The following is an 18,395-nucleotide window of genomic DNA, read 5'->3' on the forward strand; positions in this document are numbered from 1 at the left end:
ATACTTTTCTGGATGGTTTGTGGTGATAAAGATTGAAAGAGGGAGTCCTATGTATGCTGGGTTGATCACCTGAGGCAAAAACAGTTTAGAACTCTAAAGCATTATCATCATCATCATCATTTGACACTCTATCTCTAGTTCAAAGGTGTTTCTTTCCAACCTCACGCTCAGAATTATTAAAGATACAAGTTTAGATATGGATATAAATCTTCAATTTATATGTCTTTCTTTTCATATCTATTTTCATCATTACAATATTTGTTGTTTTGTATTTGCATAGAATTTTCTAAACGTAAACCTGATACATATATAATCTCAGTCATAGTTCTTTCTTTTTTTCCTTCTGTTCAACCATGTCTGATTTGGAAACTATTTGGACAAGTCCCTGCAGCTTTCTTGGCAAAGTTTTTCCAAAGTAGTTTGCCATTGTGTTCTTTTTATGGCTGAGAGAAAATGACTGGACCAAGATTGCCCAGCTGGCTTCATACCCAAGACAGGATTAAGTCTCCTAACTGGGTGTCCTTGATCCAGTTTTTAGCCCGATGCCTTAATCACCACATCAGACTGGCTCTCAATAGTTCTTAGCTGATAAATGGGTGCTTTCCAATCAATCTTCATTCCTGGCCTAAATAACTCCATGCTATTTTATTGGCAACATTTGGAAAAGTGGCTTGCCATTCCCTTCTTCCTAGGATTGAGTGACCTATCCAAAGTCACTGAGCTAACTTCGTGCCTAAGGCATGAATAGAACTCAGTTTCCTTGTTTCTAGCCTGGTGTTTTAACCACTATAACAACATTGGCTCTCATAACAGCCTCTATAGTAGGTCAATATTAGGGGGCGGGGGAGGGAGCTGAGACATTTTGTTTAGTCTAACCAGTGCTCCCATAATTCAACCTAGATTTTCCTATATTATGCTAGCTCAAATTTATTTTGTTTACATTAAGTGCAGAGCTACATGAATAATAATAAATACATTTAAGAGAGTATGGTACAATATTTCACTTCTTCAGTGGTGATAAAAACCAGCATAAGAGTATTTGTCTTAAACCAGAGAAGGTTAGGATTTGGACTATCAAGAACAGAATATGTGTGATCAGCAGAGGCTTTAGAATATTTTTCCCTTAACCTATCTGTGGATAAGACCCCTAGTAACTATCAGTTGTGGCTTTTCTAAAACCCCTTTTCTATGTTTTTATATAAAAGAACCTCTCCTCTCTTTCTTTCAGCAACTTCTCTGAGACATAAGTTGGCTTGAGGGATAATAGCCCAGAGTCACCCAATCATTTCTAAGGCTAAAAATGAATTTGAGCTGATTTTTTTTTTCAGTTAGAATCTAGCACCTTAACCACTATAGGATATTTCTTACTTCAAATGTTTATCTTTCATGGTATAAAATATTAATCAATGTACATTTTAGGTTGCTTGTGATTTTTTTTTTTTTTTTGTAAAGCAGCGTGTACATATATTGACGTGCACCTCTAGGAATGACACATTCCTAGAAATTGATGTTTTGTGTATTTTGGTTTTGGTGTGGCACATTAGTATTATGTAAAGCATCAAGCAGATTAATCCTGTTGAGAAGTTTGAATAGATGGAATTCTTTGTTTGTTTTTTAACAAATGCTGTTGCCATGTTGTCTTTTTTATACAGTGCCATCGTCTTTTATTCCAACAAGTTTATTTGGAAGATGGGTGTAGCCATCAAATAATTTCTGATTTGCTGACAAGATCCAGTCAGTGTCTCCAAAGAACTGGGTTTAACTTATTTTTCATAGTCTATAATCCTGAAAACAGTGTTGATTTAATAAAGAAGAAAAGAACACAAAGAAATAAAAATTGTTTATTAAGGCAACATCTCATTATAAATTTGTATGCAAGACCATACAATACAACCTTATACCTTATGTTTTAGATTGGCGTTTCATTTCAAGAGTTTATTATTTCTGAATTTAGACAGGAAGATCTAAAGAATTTTTTTCTATTCTTCCTAGAGTTAAACAGAAAGGTTCTCGGTGAAGGGCTAAAAACTTCCCATTTAGATAAATGCGTCAAAATGTTCATTATAACTGGTTATAACTTTTTTTTAGTTAGAGAATACTTAGAAGAAAATATCTGCCAGAAAAGTTTTAAATTATCATTATTCCAAATTTATAGCAATCTCACTTTGAACATACTGATGACATATTTCTGTTCTTTAGCAAGCAATGGCATTAAACTTTCTCATCAGCAGGGATGTGATATTGTATTGATATTGATATGAGCACCTTAAACATGTTGCTTAGAGAAGACCATATTCATCAATGTGCATGTTCTCTCTATGACTCAATAACCAGTTTCTGTAGAATCATTTTTTTGCCGACAGATTTCAAACAGTATAAAACAGATGTGAACAAAGTTATGTTATGTTTTGTATCTGTTCCCTATAATGGAAATGATATCTGGTTTTACAACATTGTGCAAAATATTATTTGTCATAATTACAAGATGTAAATTTACCTAATAAATAACTTACCACTAAGAAAATGATTTATTCCTTATTGAGAGGATACAAAATATAATAATAATAATTATTATTATTTATTATTTATTGAATTTGTATACCGCCCTACTCCCGAAGGACATAGGCCAGTGAACAGCCAAATAAAATACATATAATACAAATGTTAAAAAATCATTAAAATACAATTAAATAATTGGCCCAGAAAACGAAATTTAAAACACCCCAAATTCATAAGACAAATTTAAATTTTTTTTAAAAAAAATTAAAAACAACTTAAAAGAGAGGTTAGGCCAGGCCGGCCTGCTGGAATAGAAATGTTTTGATGGCACGGCGGAAAGCGCGCAGATCCGGGATCCTCCGTATCTCCGGGGGCAGCTCGTTCCAGATTGCGGGTGCCCCCACAGAGAAGGCTCTCCCCCTGGGGGCCGCCAGTCAACACTGTTTGGCCGACGGCACCCTGAGGAGCCCCTCTCTATGGGAGCGTACTGGTCGGTGAGAGGCTACTGGTGGCAGAAGGCAGTCTCGTAGATACCCCGGTCCTAAGCCATGGAGTGCTCTAAAGGTGGTAACCAAAACCTTGAAGCGCACCCAGAAGACCACCGGGAGCCAGTGCAGCTCGCGCAGGAGGGCGGTCACATGGGAGCGCCACATCACTCCCATAACCACCTGCGCGGCCGCATTCTGGACCAGATGGAGCCTCTGGGTGCTCCTCAAGGGGAGCCCCATGTAGAGAGTATTGCAGTAGTCCAGGCAAGAAGTGACGAGGGCATGAGTGACCATATTTAATGAGTCCCAATCCAGAAAGGGACGCAACTGGCGAATCAGGCGAACCTGATAAAATGCCCTTCCGGCCACAGCCATCAAGTGCTCTTCTAAAGACAGCTGTGAGTCCAGAAGGACCCCCAGGTTGCGAGCCCTAATACTTCATGAAAAAGTAAAAATGCTACAAAAATATTTTATTTATTTATTTATTTATTTTATTGAATTTCTATACCGCCCAGTCCCGAAGGACTCAGGGCGGTGAACAGCCACGAAATAAAACACATATATATAAAAATTTAAAATCGAATAAAATGAATTAAATAAATTTGGCTGAATTAATACCCATAATTTAAAATACCCATATTTTAAAACACATTAAAATTTAAAATTTGCACTTAAAAGGGAGAAGATTTAGGCGAGGCCAGCTTGATGAAATAAAAGAGTCTTCAGCTCGCGGCGGAAGGTGCGCAGATCCGGAATCCTCCATATCTCTGGGGGGAGCTTATTCCAGATCGTCGGTGCCCCCACAGAGAAGGCTCTCCCCCTAGGGGCCGACAGCCGACATTGTTTGGCCGACGGCACCTGGAGGAACCCCTCTCTGGGAGCGTACTGGTCGGTGGGAGGCTATGGATGGTAGTAGGCGGTCCCGTAAGTAACCAGGTCCTAAGCCATGGAGCGCTTTAAAGGTGGTAACCAGAACCTTGAAGCGCACCCGGAAGACCACCGGGAGCCAGTGCAGCTCGCGCAGGAGAGGTGTTACATGGGAGCTCCATGCCGCTCCCATAACCACCCACGCAGCTGCACTCTGCGCCAGTTGGAGCCTCCGAGTGCACCTCAAGGGGAGCCCCATGTAGAAAGCATTACAATAGTCCAGACGAGAGGTGATGAGGGCATGAGTGACTGTGCGTAGCGAGTCCCGATCTAGAAAGGGACGCAACTGGCGAATCAGGCGAACCTGATGAAAAATCCTTCCGGTCACGGCCGTCAAGTGCTCTTCTAAAGACAGCCGTGAATCCAGGAGGACGCCCAAGTTACGAGCCCTTTCCGTGGGGGCCAATGATTCACCCCCAATAGCCAGCGATGGCGCCAGCTGACTATATCGGGACGTCGGAAACCACAGCCACTCGGTCTTGGATGGGTTGAGCCTGAGCCCGTTTCTCCCCATCCAGATCCGTACGGCCTCCAGGCACTGGGACATCACTTCAAGGGCATCGTTGGGGTGGTCCGGGATGGAGATGTACAGCTGGGTGTCGTCAGCGTACTTATGGTACTTCACCCCGAAACCACGGATGATCTCGCCCAGTGGCTTTACATAAATGTTGAACAAAAGGGGCGAGAGAACCGATCCCTGCAGCACCCCACATATAAGGGGCCTCGGGGTCGATCTCTGCTCCCCTGTCAACACAGACTGCGACCAGTCAGAGACAAAGGAGGAGAACCACCGTAAAACGGTGCCTCCCACCCCCAACCCTTCCAGCCGGTGCAGCATGATACCATGGTCGATGGTATCAAAAGCCGCTGAGAGATCTAACAAGACCAGGACAGAGGAACAACCCCTGTCCCGAGCCCTCCAGAGATCATCAACCAATGCGACCAATGCCGTTTCCGTGCTGTATCCAGGCCTGAAGCTCGACTGGAACGGATCCAGATACGACGCTTCATCCAGGTACTGGGGAAGCTGTCGCGCAACCACACTCTCAACAACCTTCGCAATGAAGCAAAGGTTGGAGACTGGACGATAATTAGCCAATACTGCCGGGTCCAGGGAAGGCTTCTTGAGGAGGGGCCTTACCACCGCCTCTTTCAGGGCGGCGGGGAAGACACCCTCACCCAACGAAGCATTTATAATCCCCTGGAGCCAGCCTCGCGTCACCTCCCGGGAAGCCAGCACTAACCAGGAGGGGCACGGGTCCAACAAACATGTGGTCGCGTTCAATCTACCCAGAATCCTGTCCACGTCATCTGGGGTCACAGGATCAAACTCATCCCAGATAACAGTCTCAAGATCTGCCTCCGTCACCCTCACTGGATCTATCCAGTTGGAGTCCAGACCTGCCCAAATCTGAGTGATTTTGTCATGCAGATACTGAACAAAATCCTCGGCTCTTCCCTCCAAGGAGTCCTCCCACGCTTCCTGGTGGAGCAGGGAGTGGGTCACCCTAAACAGGGTGGCCGGGCGATTATCTGATGATGCAATAAGAGCAGCAAAATGAGTGCATTTTGCTGCTTTTATCGCCACTAGGTAACTCCTAATATGAGATCTTACCAGTGTTCGGTCGGATTCAGAAAGACTAGCCGTCCAACAGCTCTCTACGTGTCTTTTCCGGCGCTTCATCTCTCTCAGCTCCTCGGTAAACCAAGGAGCCAGGCAAGATTGGCGCCGGGTCAGAGGCCGCAAAGGCACGACTCGGTCCAGGGCTCCAGCAGCCGCCCTATCCCAGGCGGCCACTAGGTCTCCAGACGAGGCGTGAGCCAGAACCTCCGGGACTGCCCCAAGCCATTATGAAAGCTAAATAACAATTATGTATTCTATAGTTATAATAAGCCTAGTACATGTTTATAATTTTTGTTCCTTAGTGTCCTAAGTGTCCCAAGAGCACAAGAATCCATTTGCTTTTAGAATTATTTTTTTATTTTCACTGTTTATTTATTTTACTGTTTGAATTTTTGAATATTCAAGATACTAAAATCTATAAAATTACTATTCTATGACTTTATGCAATACAGTATGTTGGGATAAAGTTCTGTTTTAAAATCCAGTTATATCATTGTTAATTATTTTTATGTATGCACAGGGTCTAATTAAGAGTGATTCTCACAAATAATTTAATATCTGCAAGAAATACCTTGCCTGTAGAGCAAGAACTGGTGGGCCATAAAATAGACAAAGTAATAGAAAATGAAAAATTATAATGCTCTGGGACTTTAGAATTCAAATAGTTAGATACCTGCTCCATAACACCCCAGACTTAACAATTGTCAGTAAGAAAGACAAACCAATCTGAGTAGTGGACCTGATAGTACCTGGAGACAGCAGAATAGAAGAAAAAGAACTTGAGAAAAATCACAAAATAGAAATAGAAGGACTATGGCAAAAGAAAGCAAAGATAGCATCAATAGTAATAGGTACTTTGGATGCAATCCCAAAACATCTGAAGCACCATTTGAACAGCATCAGTCAATTGCAAAAAGCAACTTTATTTGAAGCAGCTCACATTATATCTGCCTATTGCAGATTCTTGGGAAGGACTCAATTGGTGGTTACAAATACCAACTTCAGTCTAAACATATGACTGACTGTGTGACAAACAGCAGCAGGAGCAACAACAACAACAACAACAACAACAACAACAACAACAACAACAATAAATAGTTGCTAGACCTGGATGGAACTTGATAACTTGGATTGGAATACAAGAAAACTAATGACCATGCACCATGCTTTGCATCCAAATAGTGTTATTAATTGGTTGCATTTGCCAAGAGCTGTAGAAAATATCTACAAATTTTGGAGGAAGAAAAGCATGACATAAGTAACTACTTAAGAAAAGGAAAGAACCCTCGCTAAAGGTTTTCAATCAAGGAAAGCATTTGAAAACAACAAAGTTGAAGGCTAAATATAAAAAAGAAACCATTGAAAACCAATTTGTTAATTGAAAAGAATAAGCCAATGCATGGTAAATATTTGAAGGATATAGAAGGAAAAGCTGATAAAAAACCCCACATGAAGTTGATTAAGATCTGGAGTGTAAAAGAAAGAAACTGAAGGCTTTATTTTAGAGCTCAAGAACAAATTTTGCCAACTAATTACATGAACGTGAAAATTCAACTATAACAAACAACAGCAAGTGTCCCTTAATATTAAAAAGGATGAAACAATTGATGATTTGATCTGTGGCTGCAACAAAATTTCACAAACTGACTACAAGCAACGCCATGGCCAAATTGACAGCATTATTCATTGGAAAGTTTGTCAAACTACTGGGACCATCGAGTTGAGAAAACGAGTGAGTTAAGATCTTATGGGATTTTAAGAGCCAAAAGACAGGTATCTTGTTCTTAACATGCCTGATGTAACAGTTATTGAAATGAAGAATGTCTGGTTCATTGATGTTACTATCCCTGGTGATGCTAGGACTGAGATAAAGCAGTTGGAAAAAAATGGTTGAATGCTTATGGAAAAAGAAATCTGTTATAATACCAATAATAATTAGAGCCCTTGGAGCAATAAAGCACTCCTCAATATCTTGAAATACTGAATTTATCAGACTTGAACACCCTAATTTGGATAACCACCCTGAAAACCAGTCTGCTTAGAGCTCTCTTATATTCTGGATGTTGCCTTAATAATTCTTACATCTTTTATTAGTCTCAGACTGGGAATCTAACTGCAGATTACCTGCACATAATAATTTGTAAATAAATTTCCCATTGAAATCGAAAGGAAGAATTTAAAGGATGATACTAGAAGTAGGTGGCTTTTATTTTAATAAAGGGAAAGATTCTAGTTGTCATTTTAAACAGACAAAGCAAAAGCCTTGTCTATTCAGTTTTCCATAATCAGAGATTATTTAATGAAATTTAAAATATTCATAACACAAAAGATTATTACTATGACATCAAACGAAGCAATAAAATATTTGAGAGATGTAAACCGGGGTGTTCACTAGTTTCAAAATAAGAGAGATAACTTGCCAAACAAAGACCCATCCCTTTTTAATATGCATCACTTTTATTTGTTTGTTTGTTTGTTTGTTTATTTGCCGCCCATCTTCCCCATAAGGTGACTCTGGGTAGCTTAAAAGAGTAAACACATCTTACAAAATCACATGCACTGCATGTTCATAGAACAATGAACAGAACAATGTTCTATGAACAGAAGAGCAGAACTTCAGTTTCCTGGGCATGCTTGCTTTTTTGAACCCATTGACTGTTGCTGCAGATGTGAAATAAAAATCTTCATTTCTTTTTCTTAACATAGTTTTATGGAAGCAAAAACGTATTATATCATTTTTAGTCTGCACTTTTTATCCTGTAGTAGTCTGAGTTCTAATGAATTCTTATAAAATGACTCTGGCAGTGCAGTATACAAAAATTATATTGGGTCAATTTTTAGGAACTATATTATTAAATTGCTACATTTTTCATACTTACGTTATTGCTTTCCTATGAAGTTGTTATATATTGTTTTCATTGTGACATAATTCTCTATGTCATTTCTGAAAAGTAGTACTTCAATACTATTATTTTCTATTTTAATTATTAATAGTCCTTGAATATTGCTAATTGCTGTAAAATATGTAGAAACTCTATTAGTTGTTTGTTTTGTGTCTGAAAATATAGAGAACTTGGCACTTTCCAACCAGCCATAATTATAATTATTGCCCACAGAAGCCATACCAATTGCTGAATGTGGCAGCAGCATAAAATGCAGCATAGAATGCCTTTTTCTTTCAAGTCTTGATGGTTGTCATTTGATTAAATATCTGTGAATTCTGTTTGATGTCTTGTCTTTATAATTCAGATGTGGTATGTGCTTTTATATAAATATAAAAGATTTCTGACTATATAAGCTTGCTGCAAGGATGTTAGAGCTTATATTGTTTGTTTAGATATTATGGTTTTAAACTGTTCTTAATTTCTGCCATTTGTTCTCTTGACGGAAGAAATGTGTTAAGGTGGAAAAAAAGGGGAAAATCCATTATATTTGAAGGAATTTGTTAATTTTGTTGTACTTCATTGCATGGCAGGTGGTAATAATGTCTATGCTAGCCTTGTCAAAATATGAAAATTAAAGTGACGATGGTTTTTAATGAAATCCATTTGACAAATATAATTAAGGTGTTTTAATATGAAGGCCTGTAATAAAGACTACCGGTGGACTCCCCGAGGTCTTGACTAATTGTGTAGATTGCTTTTAAGCTTTGAATAGTTTTATTGGATAATGAACTGTTAAGAAGTGTTAGATCTTTCTTAAGCTGAATTTAGTTTGAAAAAGAATAGGAGAGACAGGCCTGAGGTGTGGCATTTTAAACATAATTAGAAGAGAGTTTTAAGTTATCATCTTTGATCTTACTGTCAGGTTTTGATTAGAGCTGTAAATGCTTTAATCAAGTGCAATGTAGTCATTACATTTCTAACTGTTTTAAAACTGTGAAATTACTAATATGCTGACATCAGTTTAACGGATTTTGAATATTTGAGAGAAGACTGTTGGTAAATTGGGGTTTATATTAATCTGTCAGACCAATGATTTTTGCATTTTATATTATACATGCATAATTATAGTATTCTGATGAATTGTTTGGTTATTTTTAAAAAAGCAGAGATCTGAGGGAATGTTTCTTACATTTGATCTTATATTCAACTACATAACATTTTTAATTAGATAGATGATAGATAGATAGATAGATAGATAGATAGATAGATAGATAGATAGATAGACAGACAGACAGACAGACAGACAGACAGACAGACAGACAGACAGACAGATCTTAAACACATTATCCATGCAAAGGATGGATGTGGAATTGTTTGCTATAGTGATCATTAATTACCTTTACCTGTACACAGATGTTAACAAATTCTGCAAAACCACTGCCAGAATTGTCTCTACCTATCTGGTCTGAACAGCCAAAGAAAACATGCTGAGAGCATCTCATCCACTTAAGACAGTAACTGGGTTGTGGACCAAGATGCAGAGCTTTCCAAGAATATCAGCCTTGGTCTGACATACACATTTTCAGGGAGAAGATTCACCGCCTTCAATCTTGGCACTCTAGATAACTAATAAAATCATCCCATTCCAATTCACATTTGATGTTAAATAATAGTGAGCAATCATATTAATTGCTATATTTTATGTTTGGTATATTATTCTTTGTTCTTTTATTCTGTTTCATTGTATACCTGTTTTGCTATGCAGAGTGTTAACTGAACTGGGGTAGTTTACAAATATTGTACATAAAATAAATTAATAAGCACTAGTGGAAAAAAGTTTTGGTGAGAAACTTTCAAAGCATGAAAATAAAACAAAATATTTGGGGTTACTGAATTCTGATTTCAGGACTATTTGGATCCAAAATACCCATATATGACATTATAGCAGCCATTAACATTTTCCAGTTTTTAAGAAAAGTAGGGACAGAATACACAGATTTGCTGATGATTCTCAAAGTTTTGCTATACGCCAAAGAAGGATTTGACAAAAGTAGATGTCTCAGGTTTTTTCTTTGTCAGAAAGATATCAGAACTATTCATAGGATCCAGATTCTTTTTATGGACAGAAGGAACTTTTGTTTTCATGGCAAAACAAATCTGGAGAAAACCATTGACTTTAGACTCTTTCTTTCATGATTTTTTTAAACATTTATGTACTGTGCTACATTTAATAAAAATACTTCATTTTGAATTTGTGGCTGGTATAGATTTACAAGTTTTTACTGACAGTTTTAAATGATAGCTGAGGTTGATTTGTAATTTCTTTTATCTTGGTGTACTGTATCATTCACTTGCCATTGCAGGAATCTTTGACAAAGCATGTCTATTATTTACACAATGGTAAATTGTATAATTTGCTAAATTTGTTCTGTAAAGTCACAGTTGTTTTTTATTCAGAAATAATTCCCAATGACTCTATAATTAAGATTACTATATAATTAAATTAATACATGAAATTGCTGCTGAAGTGGTTAAATTGTACAAAAAGCTATCTATTCTGTTCAAATCTGAGCAAGTGACCATATCAATAATTTTAAAAATGATTTAAATAGCAGTCTTGATTAATATGCCTTTTACATTACTGTATTCTAAATGTATTTGTAAAATAAATTAACTTTCTGTTGGATTATTTTTCAAGCATATTACCTCTTTTTTAATATGAAACAATTATTATGTTTTCATGCAATTTTAAGGCTTGTAATGTTCAGCTTGGGTTTTTTTTAGTTTATGGTTCTTTTTTTAGACTTTTTAAACTTGTACCACAGCAGTCTGCATTTTGCTTTTCTTAAAAAAATTTTTTTAGAACTCTGGTTTTCCAACTCTGCAATAAACTTATTTTTTCCTAAAGAAAATATTGGTTAATTTTAATCATCATTTTTCTCAAGCCAACAGAAATATGCTATTTTGCTGGCTCTGTGGTGTTTGTAATTTATACCCATTAAATTGATGTTTTATCATCTATTACCGATTTCTGGGATTTTGTTTGTACTTATTGACTGTAACAAGTATTTCTAAAGAAGAAAAATGGTCTCAGTCACTTCTACTGTATCTAAAAAGAAGAACAGGATTTACAAATGATAAATGGGGAAGTTGACTAGCTAACTAATAAAGATTTGTCTTAATCAAGTATGATTTGTCAGAACAGGAGCGCATTGAGGTCAGGGCACATGCAATGAATAATACAGCATTCACAGGAGAGGAGGACCAGGCAAAAGGCCTCATAAATATGCTGTGATTACCCAGTGCTAATTCTTATTCAAAGAATGAATGGCATTAAAGCCAACTCCTAGTTTTCTCAGCAGTTAATCTGTTTTCTTTGCTTTTAGGTCTTCTGGCCATAACAAAACTTATTTTCTATAAGCATTTTTCTGAAGTATTCCTTGACTGTGCATTCATTTCTATATGTGACTGCAGACTTGAACATTAATAGCAGTCAATGTTGTCCCTTCTTTTCTTTTCTTTTACTTTGCTAAAGCATGCTTATGTGAATAGGTTCTCTTTACTGTCTTGGAAGAAGATGAATAAAAGGATAATAAGGATACATCACATTATATTAAAGATTAAAAAATGAATTTGTATTGATATACTTCTATGTCCTATTTTCAGAAACTTTATTTTATTGTGTGGAATCAAGTAATGTTTGATGTACAATTGTCTAATATCCCAATATTACACAAATATGCAAGTGATACATATTGGGATCTTTAATACAGAGTTACAGTATATGCAGGCAAAATATAAGCAAATCTATGCAAAGGACACATTGTAAACTTAATAATTGATTTATTAATTTTTGTGACCATACAAAAACCTAATTGATGTGCAGTATTTTTATTTGGTTTTGGCTCTTGATCCAGGGGTCAAAGGAAGAAAACTATGAAAGTTAGTTTCATAATATCTCACACATGTACAAAAGGGACAAAGCTTCTGTTCTGAGAACACAATGCTGCTTTTGCCATTTTAATGAAAGCACTGTTTCCATCTATATATTTTCTCTCTACAACTAGAACCTTCCAAAGTTGGCTGGGTTGAGGGCAAGTGACAGGATTAAGTCACCCACTGAGCTTCCATTACTGCGCCTGGACTAGAACCTGGATTTTCTAGCTCATAGTCTAGAATATTAATCACTGCACCACACTGACTGACAATATAAATAATCATCTTCAATCTCATTTCATAATTACTGTATGTATGTGTGCACACACATGCATGCCTCAAATTAATTTTTTAGCTCCTGGCAACTGCTGCATTAATCCCTGCAATTTTCTTGGCAAGAAGTAGTTTGCTTCCTGGGGTTGAATGAGAGTGTCTGGCCCAAGCTCACCCAGCTGGCTTTGTGTGCAAGGTGGACTAGAATTTACAGTTTCCTGGGGTTCTAGCATGGTGTCTTAACCACTACACCAACTGACTCTCCACTTCAATCTTTCCTCAGAATTGCTGCAGATATTAGTTAATGATGATAATAGATAGATGGGTGAACAGACAACCAATTTTGCTGTGTCTGGGTGCGTGCCCGCTGCTCGTGCAGCCCAGTTCCCTTCTCCCCCTTAGCTAGGCTGCTGATGTTGGAGACAGCTGCCGTAGAACATCAAAACAATTTTTAAAAATACTTTGGGATAATTTATTCTGTTAAAAATATATCAAACTATATTTATGAAATGTTACTTGTTCTACAGCTTTGTGAATTATAACTTGGAAACAACTTTCACTAAAAGGAAATGAACCTTTTGGCTTACTATTTACCACCATCATAGTTATTTCCTCATCGTAGTGCTATTATTCCAAAGTAAATTTTAAGGATATTTTCTTAAAGGAGTACACAAAACTGAAGATTGTTTTATTCCATAATCTAAATGTGTCAAATGGATCTTTGTATCCAAGCTTTTGCATTAAAGCTATATAATTTATAGGTATGTTAATCTGAATTTATTTTACAAGAATTTTGCAAATTACATGGTTTTATTTAGTGACATATTCATCCATAGCAATGAAAATAAAATAAACTATCAAATTGACAGCTCTCTAATATTGATTATTGATAATCCTAATTGTTGACTGGATAATTATTAGTTATTAAACTTTCCAATTGATAAATTGTCTTTCTTTAAAGAGACTGAGGGATCAAATGTGTTCTCAGAATTTTACTCTAAAATCATATAGCTTTTTTTTTTTTTTTTTAGTTTTGTGCATTTCAAAGAAACTTTGTGTTACAACAAATTTCATAGTTATTAAACTAGCTGTGTCTTTTTCTAGGTTTCTGCAGCTGCTACTTCTAGTTGTGTCTGCAGTATCTGCATACCCAACTATTTACTTCGTAATTTCTCCAGGATTTGTCACTTCAAAAACAAGTGTTCCTTGTTTAGCCCAGCACATTCAAAGCACCTCTTTCAAAGTTCTTTCACAATGCTTATATTGAACCACCTTTTGCTTCTAGATATGCTGCATGCAGCTAAAAATAGAGAATCAAAAGCCATATGAATGACCTGTCTCTGTGGATAACTTACCTCTTTAGTTATGTCAACCCATGATTACACATAGTGGGAATGATTAGTATTGTTTAAACTTATAAAATTACTATAAATATCTACTATCTTTTGATAAGATTGTTTTTCCTCTCATACTACACTGAAACAGTGACTAATGACCTTTGCCCTACTCATGCTAAGTGGACATCTAAGCAAGCAGCAATAATCACCAACTTTGTTACAGGGAAACTACCACATCTCTTTATTCAGCTGAAGTGGATGACAGCTTCAGTTACTGTTAATTGCCTCCCCCAACATATTACAATTAAACATGATTCAAGAACACATGTTTGGTTCAGTCATGAATGCATGAAGCTTGGAATGCTCTAAATTGTCACTCTCCAGTGGGCTGGTTGCGTCATGCACTGGCCATGCCCACGCCCAGTTTAAAGAAGGGGGGAGTCCCAATACGTCATGTGACGCTACCATGACAACATGAGTTTGATACCTCTGCCCTAAATCATTCTAGTGAAATTGAAAAAAAAAAATAGAAAAAAATAGTTCAAACATTTAGAAAAAGAATGCTATGTGAATATACTGGCAATGCTTGATTGTGGCTACTGGGGTAGCAGAACCAGCTTTTCCCAACAACATTACTATCTCTCCACCGCATATACTAGCCAGTGTATGGAACCCCTATATAGGCAAATGGATAATTCCCTGGCAGACTTGGAGTTGGATGTAACCTCTCTTCCCCACTGGGAGGAGATAAAGCCCCAGGCTCATATGTTTATTACATACGAAGTAATAAAAATAATTTGGAATGGTGGATCCCATTCCAAACTAACTTCACTTTTCTGCAATTGATTGTTTGGCCATGATACTAAAGCATTGGGGTTTGGCTATTATAACACTAATATATAAGAAGGGCAAAGGAGTTGATCCAGCTAACTACTGCCCAGTTTGCTGAGTCAGATCAGAGAAATATATGCCAAACATCTACAAGGGAAATAGATTGAGTTGAACCTGAGGACATTCTGAAGGAAGAGCAGGTTGGGTTTACAAAAGGACAATCAACATTAGACTATGCCTAGGTGCTACAACACCTTGTAGAATAGCATACCCACAACTCAGGACAATTCCTTTATGCAGCATTTAGCGATTTCAGGTCAGTTTTTGCTACAGTATCTAGAACTGAACTGTGACATAAAGTAAAAGAAATATCATAACTGACAAACAGCTACTCTTGCTGCTCATCAAAATTAAGAAAACCAGATTGAAGGTTAGAACAGTAATCAAAAAAATGCCACAGAGGAATTAGTCTGAGATGTGTATTGGTTCTACTTTTATTCAAATACTATATAATTAGTTTTTCATTTAAATACCTCTACCTTTCATCCTCCTATGTTTGCCCAAAGATGTATCTATTTATTATTGTATGCTGATGATGCAGTAATCCCGTTATTACCCTCCATTGGTCTTAAAAGAATTCTGAGATCACTTATGTTATCATTGGACTGAGAAGGAACTAATAATACATTACATTAAGACTAACAGTCCTACTTTCTTTAAGTGCTCAAAACAGAGGATCTGGAACTTAGATCCATTGAGCAGGTCAAGATTTTTAGAGATCTAGGAATAGTTTTCAAGCCTCAGGAAGCAAAAATACTCACCTGGACTATGTATCCCTCAATGCACATAGATGTGCATCAGCTACACAAACTTATTATTTTTACAGAGGAGCACAGTTTATCTCTGCTGCAATTAAGTTGTTTGAAGCTAAAGCCTGAGCACAATTGCTATATGGCACTCAGTTAGGACAGTATGATCAATTTAGGAAGAATTCAAACAAAATTTCTAAGTATCTTCCAGGTTTCCCACTGTGTTCCAAATGCAATACTTCGACAAGAAGCAAGAGTCAGTAAACTTGAATCTAATCTTTTTTTTACTGGTTGAAACTAGATTACAATCATAGTGGGCTGACCCATCTAATATTGACAGGCAACTACATATCTTACTAGAAAACAGCAATCCAAAAGAAACTGAGCCTCTATGGTTTTCTAGTAATGTCATCTTAACCTTACAGTTAGATCAAACCAGATCAGTACTAAGGCAAAATATCTTAAATATATAAGGTCAAATAGAAATCTCTCACAATATACAATACTAGCAAATAACCAAACTTTGGTGCCTAAACCAGGCTCATATTTATATTTATCACAATTCTTATATTTGGGGAAATTTATCTTTAGCTTGATTTAATCTCCCAACCACTGTCCTGGAATGGAAATATAGGAAATTATATGAAACCTAATATTGCCCTGTGATTTAGATGCCATAAAAAGCACAGCCCATGTTCATCTGTATTCTACGGGGACATTTGCTACCAGTTAGTTACACCTACTTTATTTAAATTTCTGGGGCGCTCTGATAACTTTTATCATTTAAATAATCAAGATAAATTATTTATATCAATTCTTAGTTCTGCCATTGTTTATGCAATCTAGTTCACATATTTGTTAACTACGAGCTTTTTACATTTTATGATATTTTAAAATTATTCTAATTTTTCTGGTCTCAGTTTATCAAATGTATTTAAATTTGTGCTATTTTATTGCAGATGTTATAAAACTATTGCCTGTTTTTCAGTTATATTTCACTTGTTGGCTTTTTTCTTTCTTTTTTTCTTTCATTCAGAACAAATTGGTCAAGACATATTAGAAAATCTGAGTCATGACAGAGAGAAGATCCAGCGTGCTCGAGACAGAGTAAGTTTAAATAAAAGAAAAACAATCTTAGTGGAACTCAATATTTATAGATAATATTAATGAATGGGCCTCTTTAATGCTTTTTTTAAAGATAGGCAGAGCTTCTGAAATGTTTTATCTCTGACTATTGTTCAAACATTGTTCATTGTTCAACATTATTTATCCATAAAAATTATTATTTACATTATTTCTAAATTGTTATCTGCCTTGCCCCAATTGACTCCGGGTAGCTCAAGTTCATATCGTATTTGTCAAGCCACAGAGTTTCCTACACTCTTACTCAAGAAGTTGTCAACTTCAGATATTTAGGATGAAAGTATGTGTTCTATCACTGTTAGTGTTCTCCATTAGAGAACAAAGATTGTAGTGATTTTTATTTAATAATGAAGTTTGTGAGTTGAAAATCTCATATTTCATTCTCATATTTCAAGTAGATAATCTAGATAGTTATCAATTTCTTTTGTTGTATTGTTCTTACTTTTTTTATCTACGTTTCTCAGAATCAAGTGGCCTCTGAACTCTAGTAAATAAATAAAATTAAATATGTGAAGATTCTGCCCAGCAAGGATCAATTAATGTTAACAAAATTGAACTCAATATATCTGATCATGTTCAGTCTTAGAATATTATTCTTCCACAGCTTAGAGAAACTGATGCAAACTTGGGAAAGAGTTCAAGAATCCTTACAGGAATGTTACGAAGGTAAGAGCAAGGTAGGGATCCTTTCGCTTTCTTTTTCTTCCTTTTTCTCATTTAGATTTATAGATAAAATTCATAATTTTTATCATAGTATTATATAATTTCAAATGACTTGAATTTTCAGGTAAGGAACTGGCCTGATAAGATAGGCAACTAAAATAAAGTATAAGTAAAAGTATACAATAACCCAGTGAAGAATTCTTGCACTTATCTTGTAGAATGGAGAACACAGCCTCTGAATTTCTCTTTTTTCATAAAGTAGAGAAGTATAGGGAGACATGAAGATGACCTTCTAGAAACCACCAAGAAGCTATTAAGTCCAAACTAGGGGCAGAACCATCTGTTAAGGCATAGTGCCTGCAGTGCAAGAAAAGAGTGTTGCATCTCATTCTTATTACCAAAGTGTGAAACAATTTGAACTCTAATTAATTTTTCTTTGAACTCTGTGCTTTGAGTTTCCTTTCCCAAATATGAAAAATTCATTAATAAAGTATAAACCGTATAAAATTTTCTTAAACAAAAATTTTATCATGAATTTATAAGTACAAGATCTGTACAGGTGGTCTCCTTGTACTGCAAAGGGGGGCGGTGAGGAACTGATTTTAGTATACAATCTCTTCTTTGCTTGATATCTCCTTCCATCTACTACCCATGGTAGAACGGAGATTTTAGAGAGAAAGCAATTTCAAGACACTGAGCTGTTTTCACTTCTACAAATTGTAAGCAATGCAATCATACCAGCAAAGAGAAATTATTAGTTATTATATTATACATTATGTTAATTATATTATATATATTATATTATTATAATATTATGTTGTCTAAGGTATCTACTTATCCTTAACTTTCTAAAGAGAAAACAGGATTGTTTTTCCTCTTCTTTGTACAATCAGATTACAAAGGATAACATAACTGCACTTTGCATCCAATTCACAAACTTCTCACACAATTTAGTTTCTGAACTGTAGCATACCAAATTC

The 18,395-nt window shown here is 36.2% G+C and overlaps 1 protein-coding gene across 3 annotated transcripts in view; it reads left to right on the plus strand.

The window, feature by feature from the left end:
* VTI1A (vesicle transport through interaction with t-SNAREs 1A) overlaps positions 1-18,395 on the plus strand; it is a 283,339-nt gene that overhangs the window by 142,069 nt on the left and 122,875 nt on the right. For 2 of the 3 annotated variants that reach the window (XM_070945215.1, XM_070945213.1), the window contains exons 6-7: positions 16,646-16,716; positions 17,357-17,418. In XM_070945215.1, coding sequence (XP_070801316.1) covers positions 16,646-16,716; positions 17,357-17,418 — 133 coding nt within the window. Of the gene's footprint in view, positions 1-16,645; positions 16,717-17,356; positions 17,430-18,395 lie in introns of all 3 variants that reach the window. The other variant, XM_070945214.1, reaches the window with a different exon arrangement.

The sequence above is a fragment of the Pituophis catenifer genome, unplaced genomic scaffold (genome assembly GCF_029215685.1).
Source record: "Pituophis catenifer annectens isolate HBS135680 unplaced genomic scaffold, rPitCat1.0.hap2 SCAF_6, whole genome shotgun sequence".
In the NCBI taxonomy this organism is placed as follows: domain Eukaryota; kingdom Metazoa; phylum Chordata; class Lepidosauria; order Squamata; family Colubridae; genus Pituophis; species Pituophis catenifer.